The following is a 10,837-nucleotide window of genomic DNA, read 5'->3' as shown; positions in this document are numbered from 1 at the left end:
CCTGGCCTCCTTAGGTCCAGGGATGTACAGTGGATTTTTTGTCCCTGAACACAGTGCTTTCCAGGGAACATGTGGGGAAAGGCAGTCCCGAAGATAGACAGGCCCCTGACCATAAATGGCTTTAAAGGTCAGTACCAACACCTTGAAATGGACTCGCAACACAATAGGTAGCCAGTGCAGCTCTTTCAGCACTGGCCGAATGTGCTCCCACCGGGGGAGCCCCATTTACAGCCGCGCTGCAGCATTTTGCACTAGCTGTAGCTTTTGAGTAAGTGCCAAGGGTAGCCCCATGTAGAGATCATTACAGTGATCTATTCTTGAGGTGACCATAGCATGGATCACCATTGCTAAGTTGTCGCGCTCCATGAAAGGGGCCAACTGCCGCACCCGCCAAAGATGAAAAAAGGCGGATATAGTAGTGGCTGCTACTTGGGCCTCCATTGTAAGAGAGGACTCAAGGAGCACACCCAAGCTCTTGACCTTAGGGTCCGGTATTAATGACACCCCATCAAGAGACGGCAGAGAGATCTCCTCGCCTGGACCACTCTGGCTCAGGCAGAGAACCTCCGTCTTCGTCGGATTCAATTTCAATCGACTCAACATGAGCCATGATGCTACGGCTGGAAGGGCCAGGTCTAGATATTCCGGGGTACAGTCGGACTGACCACCCATCAATAGATAGAGCTGTATGTTGTCTGCATATTGGTGACATCCCAGCCCATAACTCCTGACAATCTGAGCAAGGGGGTGCATATAGATGTTAAATAACATCGGGGACAGAACCGCACCCTGTGGCACACCACATATGAGTGGGTGCCTTCGGGATGTTTCCTCCCTTATCACCACCCTTTGTTCCCGATCTTGGAGAAAAGAGGCCAACCACTGTAAAACAGACCCCTGAATCCCCTTGTCGGCAAGGCTACTACTCAGTAGTTGATGGTCAACCGTATGGTTTTAACAGGGTGGATTTCCCTTGCCAGCCTCTGCAAAGCAGTAACTTGGACTTCCTTGATGGTCTCCTGGGAATACTAAACAGGACCAATTTTGCTTAGCTTCTGAGATCTGATGAGATCAAACTACCCTTGGTCTTTCAGGTCAGGGCTCTAACATATAGCTCCTGTATATAAAAAGCCAACATTTTCCCAAATCACTTTCATTGTTTCGTGTGTTTTTTAATGAAATACAGATTCTTAATTATTTCTCATGAGTTTATCCTTTGTATTGAGATCAGGCTTCAGCACTATTATGTAGCACTTGGGGCAAAAGATACAAACCAGTAAGCCAGCACTGGAGACCAAGATGGAGAAGATCTCCACAGCCACCATCTGTTTCCCTTTGGCGCTCAGGTAGGTTGGAACAAAACACAACCAAGCACTGCAAAGCATCAGCATACTGAAGGCAATCAATTTGGCCTCATTAAAACTATCTGGCAATTTCCGGGCAATGAAGGCCACAAGCAAGCTTATGAGGGACAGAAGTCCCACGTAGCCCAGGACAATGTAAAACATAAGGACAGAGCCTTCATTACATTCCAGTATTACCTCAGTAGTCAGTGACTGAGTGTCCAAATCTGGGAAAGGCGGAGAGGTTCCTAGCCACACTGTACAAATGCCTACTTGAACAAGGGAGCAAGAGATGACCATGAAACTGGCCGGCCTTTTCCCCACCCACTTCCTCAAGCTGGACCCTGGTTTGGTGGCCATGAAAGCTACAACTACAGTGAGGGTTTTGGCTAACACACAAGACAGGGCCACAGAGAAGATGATGCCAAAAGCAGATTGCCGGAGGAAGCAAGTCACCTTGTTTGGTTTTCCAAGGAACAGTAAAGAGCAGAGGAAGCAGAAGAGAAGAGAAATCAGGAGAATGTAGGTGAGATCCCTGTTGTTGGCTTTGACAATGGGGGTATCTCTGTGTTTAATGAAAATTACGAGAACTAAGGCTGTGGTCATAGAGAGAGAAAGAGCAAGTGAAACCAGACTGATTCCTAGAGGTTCATCAAAAGATAAAAAGCTTATATTTTTATGGATGCATCCATCCTGGTTCTTGCTTGGATATTGATCTTCTGGACATGGGAAACAGTCATCCATATCTGAAAAGAAAGAGAAGAAGAACTGTTCCAGGGTTGACTGAAATGTGCTGTAGCCTTCTCATGATCACATTTAACGTGGGTGAACAGCAATATAATTGTTGTCTTTCACCTCATTCCTAACTGCTGGCTGAGTGTGGAGATGTTAAAAAGCATTTTCATATTTTCCTACACTATTCAAAATATGCGAATTCTCCCTCTCAACCCAATGGCAAGACAAATCAACTGCCCCTTCCCATCCATGGACACAGGAAACTACTTGTGTTGCTGACTCAGTTCTGGGAATTTCCTAGAAATGGGGTGGGGAGTATGGGGAAGGCTGAGAGACTTTATCAGCGTATTACACTATAGATTCCACCCTCCAATGCAGCCGGTTTGTACACAGGACATGATCTGTGTAATCTGGTGATTTGTTGTAATTTTGGGAGTCCACCTGGAGGTTAAAATTCCTGCCTATGGTCCAGGATAGAATATTGCACATCTTATGTTTTGCCATGTAGAAACACGTTTGCAAAACCTGGTCTGGTTCTGGCAATCAGAAACAATCTGTAATTATTTTTTACAAAATGGGACTTTTTTGCTTTGATTGTGGAAACAAAGGAAATGTGAAAAATATCAGTTGAGGAAGTCTGAAACTCAGAGCTTTGCTGAGTACCGATTGTCTTGGCCATGATAGGGTATTTTGATAAGCGGCACACTGGACCATTTGGAAGCTGGAAAGTACTAGGGCTGTTTTCAACAGGTAAAACAGTCACAGTGCCTTCCAAAGCACAGCTTCACCCACCAAATCCCTTTCACCTAAGTGTATTTATAGGGGGGACAACACTGCTTAGGACTGAATGGGCAGTGTCAGTGAAAAAAAGCAGTGCAGGAAATGAGCAGGAAATGCAAGAGGGCAAGAAAAGAGCATACATACCACATGGATGTGAATGTATTAAATCAATATTGGAGCCAATGGCTGTGAATGCATTCAATCAATATTGGCACCAGCACAATCAGAGCAAATGATTCTTTTGTTTGTGACACATCATAGAGGCAGACTGACTTTCCCCTTTACCCAAAATTATCTTCCAATCTATTTTGGGAACCAGTTCTACATTTTTTTTAATAGATGTGATAGTATAGTTTGTTTGTTTGTTTTCAATGGGCTTCTGCCATAATTTTTAATACTTGGGGGATCCAGTTTACTGCATCACCTACCTTTGTGGATGGAAAACTTCCCAGTTGGGCAAGGAGCACAATCGTAGCAGCAAAACGTCTCCCCTTCCTTCTTTTTCTTCTGCTGCCCAGGGGGGCAGGGGTCATTGCACACAGAAACGGGCACCATCTAGGCCAGTGCATGAAAGCCATTGCGGTCAGGAGAAATTACACTTTGTTCATAAAATATAATTCAACGGTGAACATTCAAAATGGAAGAAAGCAAAACACTATCTGAGCAATCATCTGCTCCCGTTTCTGATCATGGGAGATAATATTTAATATTTTGGTGTCTCTTGGTTGGATAAGAAGAGTTTGGGCACCAGAGGAAAGAATTTGATGAGGCAACCAACTCACTCCAAAGTGTGAGGAACAACCAGCTACTAGGACCAGTTGTGTGTCTTGAAACATTTTGCTACAGCTGCCTTACAAATTTTGATGAAGGTGAGGAAATTGTTTCACTATGTTCACTTTTCTAAAAATGCTAAGAGGAATAGGGGTACATATGAGGGAGACCGAAAAGGAGTTTTGTGGGGCATCTCAATTCCCCTCCCCCAGTATTTCCCCCTTCCCTTTGCTGAAAACTCCCATAGCATCTCCCCTTTTCTTGCCTTCTTTTCAGCATCCCAATTGTGATAAATAGGAGAAGGATCCACCCTCTGCTCTCCCTGGTCATAGCAGACCCATCAGAGTCAAAAGGAGGATATAAGCAGAAGGCAATGGGGATATGCTGCAGCCTGCCCTTCAAGGTTTTCAAATACCTGGAGAGGCTTTTCTTTCTCTCTTGGGTAATCGCTGCCACCATTATAAGGAATTCCCTGTTGGGAGAGTCGGGACTCCCAGCTCACTTTCAACATTTTGAGGCTCTTGCTCAGTTTCACACTGCCAAGAGCCAGGTCACCTGATGACCATTTACTGCCTTTTGCACTCCTGGAGAAATAGCCACTTGGCCACTCATTACCTTCCCCCGATGTTCCTTTTCAAATAGCATGTCCAAGGTGATGAAGCCACTCCCAGCATCAAAGGTAATAAAGTATCCGTTAAAAAGAAAATGTTCACAAACATACTTTCAGCACAGCATCAGACTAAGGAAGGGATTCAAGAGAAATGGCAGAAAAGCCAGGCTGCAGCTATCTGGCAATAGTCCTGTCGTTTACTAGCAATGGTCAAAGAAAACTTTTGTTTCTCAAACCTGTAAGCTTTGCTGCTATTATTTGGGTGGGAGATAGATTGAGAATGAGATATATTGATAAGACATTAATGTTACCATCTCATACTAGTTCCTCCTGAATAAAGTATGCGGCTCTCACTTTTATTATGGTGCCCGATCCTTCATGAGGACAGAGAATTCAAAGAAACAAAACAAAGAAAAAAACCAAAAAAAAAAACCTGAATTCAGTTGTGTTCATGGGAATATCTAGCAATCCACACCTGGTTAAAATGCCTGTGCCATACGATCATATTTTCATGAATGATAAATGCTTTTCCTTTACGAGCATCTATATCCACCTTTCCAACTTTCACTCGAAGGAAGGACTTGTTTGGGAACATGACCATGTTCATGATGTCAAATCCAGTTCCCATTTCCCCCTTCTTATTAAATGACATGGTTTCTCCAGCTGAATTGTTAAAGGAAATGTTTTGAAGAAGGGAGTGGAGCTAGTGGGAAAAGAAAAAGGAATAGAGGATGTGTTGCATTAGACTTCCATTTAGTTACCATTTTCACACATCTGGAAAAAGAACCACAGTTGCAATTATTCATCACTCCATAGACCTTCGAAAATGTTTTTCCTCATTGATACGGATGACACACTGCCCAACTCCCAGATATGAATTACTATGACAGATGGCTGAAAATGTACCATTTTCCTTCTATTCTAGCTCCAGTTATAGGATGACATCTGGACACACAATACTTTTGTCGTTAAAAATGTACACAAACTAATGGAAACAACCTTAAATTTCACAGATGTTAGCTGCAACCCTATTCACTTGATAGAAAGATCATCTGGCTTTGATACAGAAACAGGGTAACATAAATGGCATAATGTGTTCAAGACATCCCAGATATTGCTTTGTGCAGAATTACCTCCCAAGGCTGGTTGGCTGGATATGCCTCTCTTTTGCCACCTTCTGTTGCTTTAGGCTTTAATCTCAAAGTGTACAAGGCATGCAAAGCATGAGCCACAGCATAGACAGCATTATAGATGCCATAACTGTGCCCTGACATGCCCATTTCAAACATATACCCAGGAAGACTCTCCAGTCTCTCCTCCCCAGTACAGACAGTTTCACCGGTCATTAGAGGCTCCTCAGAGTTTGGAAACACACAGCTAAATGCTTGTTCCCAGAACAGCTTGAGAAAACCATTTCCTTTGGTCCAATATGGATTGATGTTCTGAAGAAATGTCCTGAACCCCATAAGTTGAGAGGTGCGAATTGTGAATGAAAGAGTGCCTTGAAACAGGAGGAAACTCAAGTTCTTTAAAATGCTGGACTGAAGGAAGAGAACTTGGGCTGTCATAATCCATACTTTTCTGTACAATGGACTTTCTTCATACCCAGGAATTTCTAAATACAACCACATATTCATTGCTAGGAGGATTCGGGAGCCTCCATGGAGGATAATAGTGTTGGCTCTGTTGTGTGTCAAAGGTTGATAGACTTTTATGAATAAGACATTCAGGTCATTTAAATTATCCCATCCGGGCTGTTTTGGGATTTTTTCTGTGAATTCCAAACAGATCGTGTTCTGGAAAAACAGCATCTCCATTGTCTGCAAAAATTGTTCTCCGCTTTCATCATCCACAGTAAAGAGCCCAACCCATGTCCATGTAAAATGCTTTAGCAATTGAATGATCCCCGTATACTGAGGGGTTTCACTAGGGACCATGCGGTAAAAGGAGGGGAATTCTGCCACTTCTCTCTTCTCAGGTGCAAAGGAGCCATAGGTGAGCTAAAAGAAAATGTACATAATTGTTGATATGAATGGCAGGAAAGGGTTGTGTTTTGAGGGGTACGGTCAACTGAAAAAAATCTCTAAAATGTTCACTGTGTCTTCCCATTCCCCCGTTCCCTTTTCCCACCAGGAGGCTACTGAGATTTATGCTTTGTTCTACAATCATAACAAAGACTTTATGACTTTTGGTGTTGGAGATCTTCCTCTATGCTCCCTTTGAGAGCAAGCATGGAGTAGTGGTTAGGAACAGGGAACTCTGATCTTTTAAGCTGCGTACCCCACTCCTCTTCCATTGAAAGCCTGATGGGTGACCTTGGGTTAGTCACCGTTCTCCGAGTACTCTCTCCATCCCACCTACCTTCCAATGCGTCTGATGTGGGGAGAAGAAGTGGATGTGAATGCAAGCTGCTTTGACACTCCTTAAGGCTGAGAAAAACAAGGTATAAAAGTCTCTTCTTCTGTCTTCTCCACAGAATAACTCAGGGAAAGAAAAATGACCAATTGTCAAATCACTCATCCTTCCATGCAACAAAGAGCAGAGCTATAATAGCTCTCTCAGCCCCACCTACCTCACAGGATGCCTGTGGGGGTGTTGGTGGAGGGAGGTAAAGGAAATTGTGACCGCTCTGAGATTCAGAGTATAGGGTGGGATATATATCCAATAACTTCTTCTTCTGATTTGGCATTGTTCCATAAAATATCAAAAAGAGATTTTTTTTTTTTTGCAGTCATCATTCCCCCACCATCTGCACTATAAAGGTGCATGGTGGAAGAATATAAAATGAAAAGAAAATGAAAGGGTTCATTAGTCAAACCATTCATACTTCCCTTCAAAAATCCTACCTGTGGCCCTGACCATGGTAGCCCAGGGAACCCTATCTTGTAAGATCTCAGAAGTAAGTAGGTTCAACTCTGGGGTTTGGACTTGGATGAAAGACTGTCCTTGAAATGTCAAATTGAGAGGACAGGGGCAGGTTTTCAACCACCAGGCCCCCAGTAGTGGTCATTCGACAGAGATTAACATGGCTTCTAGTTACAGACACACGCAAATGAAACACACACAAACACAAATTATCCTACCTGTGGAATCTTGTAGGGACCTAAGTTATTTGCCACATGGAAGGAGACAGCAGCATCAAATCCACCGACAATGGCTACTACATTTCTCTGGGAATCACATTTGTAATTAGGGACAAATCTCTGTGATTTGAAGAGCAGGTCCAGGGTGGACCGGTAAGTCATCTTCTCTTCATAGTAACTGTCAGCGATGTGGAATCCGAGGGTGACATTTGGCAGGATCCGAGGATTCTTGTTGATCTCATTGACAGCAAAAGCCAATGCCAGGGCATGCTGGAACATCTTTGTCGCCATTCTTAAAAAAGAGTTACATGTTCTATTATAAGAGAATGCCACACCTTCCTGGTTCACGTTACAACATTTCTGGAGCATTCTTGGCCTCACAATTCCCTCTGTGTAAGCACATCCATATGCATTTCTCTCTATATTTCTGAATAGAGACATTATCTTCCCCTGGCCAACTAACATTTGTATAACACATTACAGCACCAACATTTCTGGTATTCATACTGTAGTGACATCCCCATTTCTCAACAAACATTTGAAATTGAAAAGGGAGGAATCCTGCCTCACAGATATAGGGTGAAATCTGCTCATGGGCAGAAATTACAGAGACTACAGAAAGAAAGCCCAGTGTTATTTCCCAGCCCCAAATCAAATCAAATCAAAACCCTTTATTTGGTATATATTACAAATACCATAACCAAATCACACAATATCTAAAAATAACATAAATGGAGGACCATAAAGCCAGGAAAAGAGCTTATCCAGTAGAAAACATCCATAAAGTTTACTGCTAATTTGACAAGAGAGTTATTGGACAATAGTTCGTAGGATATGGGTTGATCATCTTTTCTTTTTTTAACAAAAAAATAACTCACTATACCCTTAGTAATGACTTTACAAACAATCAAATCCGTAACAGTAAAAGAGGGTGGTTACTGGGAAGGCACACAATTCAAAATCCTTCTGAAACTATTAAGAATGAACCTCATCAGGACCAGGGGTCTTCCCAAATTTCTATTGCTAATTTCAATGCGATTCACAGTAGATCATTCTGGAAGATCAAAGTGAATAAAATCTCGTTCTAAAGTATCTGCTTATGCATCTTCCAAAACCAGTTCATGAGATCTCAGTCAACACTTGGGGTTGCTGAGACAGTCCCTTAAAATGCCTAGACCTGCAATCACATTTTAATTGTTTTTTTTTCAGTCAATCAATCATTATTGCAACAAAATGCCATAGCAACCAACAACCGGAGTCAACAATAGAAAAAAAAAACCATTCAATGCAATTTTTCTATTAAGATTTGTTTTATGTCTCAATTAAAGTAGAACCAAATCCCTCATTTTCAGAAAAGAAATTCCCATATATACTTCACAGAAAAGTGGAAGGAGTGTCAAAATGACTGGAAAAGAGGAATGGAACTCTGGGGTGGACCTAGCTCACAGCATCTTATTCCGAGCATCCCAGAACTTCTCAGATAACCCAGTTTTACTGCATTTGATTAGAGCAAAGTAACAGAATGGAGGCAATTCTTACTCAGGAAAATCATACCACTTCTGCGAAGGATGTTCTATAAAACGAAACGTATGGCATGTGTAAATGATCTGAGAAAAAATGCCACCAACAAGGAGGTCACCTGGCTGTTACCACTCATGTAGCACAGGGAAAGGGTCATTCTCAGGACATCTCATGCCATTTACTCTCCATGCCAAGAGAAGCAGTTGGAGTTGCAAAATCACAAGCTTCACCATCCTGCAAAGCTTCTCTCTTGATCTCAAACAAGAGATCAGGCTGACAATGTCCTATCCAAACCCTACTCCCTCTTCTCAATGACACACGGGCATTTCATAGCCACTTGCTGCGTTATTTACTGCTTTCTGGCTCCCTCATAAAAATAACTGGTGCTTTGATCAGTTGAACAAATTACAGTGATGTCAATAATTGTAGGCAAAGGTAATTGCCATTCTGAAGTTTGGACCATAAGTGACGCACTTGGTACAGTTTTTCCTCCCTCTTAACTTAACTTCCAGTCTCCGCATTCTTGGTGGGACAATGCACATGAACTTTGACCCAATTCTCCATTATCAACAAACACTAACAACAGGCCCTATCAACTTCTAGATGGGGGCTAGATTTGCCCTGGAATTACAACCAATATCCAGGCCACAGATATCAGTTCCCTTAGTAAAAACTCCAGATTCACAGGACACGGTCTATGGCATTAGATCCCACTGACTTCCTCCCCTCTCCAAATTTGACCCTCTTCAGGCACCACTCCCAAATCTCTAGGATTTTCCAGTCAGACTTGGCAACCCCAGGCCCTTGTCAAACAACCTTTTTTGAGTCATGTAATTAAGCTATTGACTTTCCCCAGGGACATGATTCATTACATTTGCTTAAGAAGTTAATAGCCTGTTGTTCTGCAAATGCAGTTGCTTGGTGTTCCTCACACCAACTGTGATGAAGGGTCCTCACACATCTGCTTCTATTTGATGCTACTAGTCAGATGCGGCAAAGAAGAGTAGTGAGAGTGCTGCCATATTTTCCTCCTAGCTTCTCAATTTTAAGCTTCTCTTCATCTTTTGAAATGGCAGTTCCTTTTGCATGATGCACATGACTTTCTGATGCAGTCTTCTTGAAAGGGAAATTCCTGCTAGAAGGTCTTAGATTTGATTTCCCTTCAGGGCCTCTGAACTGGGTCCAAAATGGAATTGGGGATATGGATATGTTTCCTCTTGCTCTTCCCAGCATGAGAGATAACTTCCTTATATCACCCTTATAAAAATGGTATCATGGATTCTGTGGTCATTTTTAATTCGTATTTTTTAAAGAATGGTTTCACATTTTTATTGCCCAACGGGTGTTTCTTCCTATGGAGACAGGTGGAGGGTGAAAAGGCCTGGAGAATCCTTACTAGTGACCTGTTCAATGATTTATTCAGCCAATGACCAGTAAAAGTCAGGCGCAAAAGCTATATAGTGAAATAATTTGTAAATAAAATTGGTGCAACCAATTACCAATAGCTAGGAATATCTAAAATTTGAAATCAATACAAAACATTCCCAGATGAATCGTTCAAGCTTCTGAGACGAAGAAGAAGAATTGCAGATTTATACCCCACCCTTCTCTTTGAATCAGAGACTCAGAGTGGCTTACCATCTCCTATATCCTCTCCCCCCACAACAGACACCCTGTGAGGTGGCTGGGGCTGAGAGTGCTCTCACATCAGCTGCCCTTTCAAGGACAACCTCTGCCAGAGCTATGGCTGACCCAAGGCCATTCCAGCAGGAGTAAGTGGAGGAGTGGGGCTATTAACTTCTTAAGCAAATGTAATGAATCATGTTCCTGTGGCAGTCAATAGCTTAATTACATGATTAAAAAAAACCTGCTACACCCAACTGGAGTTTTCCTGCAGTTAAATGTCCTAATGTCTGAAGAATTAAGCACAGCTAATAGTTTGTTACCACCTACTAAAAGCTTATTTAAAATATTAATTATCAGAACAACTCCGA

General features: G+C 42.4%; 1 protein-coding gene across 1 annotated transcript; it reads right to left on the bottom strand.

Annotated features, from left to right (window-relative positions):
* Positions 1-1,190: 1,190 nt before the first annotated feature.
* LOC132582956 (vomeronasal type-2 receptor 26-like) lies at positions 1,191-7,613 on the bottom strand. Its single transcript, XM_060254622.1, has 4 exons — positions 7,323-7,613; positions 4,739-4,942; positions 3,287-3,413; positions 1,191-2,089 (listed from the first exon to the last, which is right to left on the bottom strand). The coding sequence occupies exons 1-4, from the start codon at positions 7,611-7,613 to the stop codon at positions 1,191-1,193; spliced, it is 1,521 nt and encodes a 506-aa protein (XP_060110605.1).
* Positions 7,614-10,837: the final 3,224 nt, after the last annotated feature.

Source organism: Heteronotia binoei, chromosome 15 (genome assembly GCF_032191835.1).
Source record: "Heteronotia binoei isolate CCM8104 ecotype False Entrance Well chromosome 15, APGP_CSIRO_Hbin_v1, whole genome shotgun sequence".
Lineage (NCBI taxonomy): Eukaryota > Metazoa > Chordata > Lepidosauria > Squamata > Gekkonidae > Heteronotia > Heteronotia binoei.
This window is presented reverse-complemented; position numbering and strand designations above follow the sequence as displayed.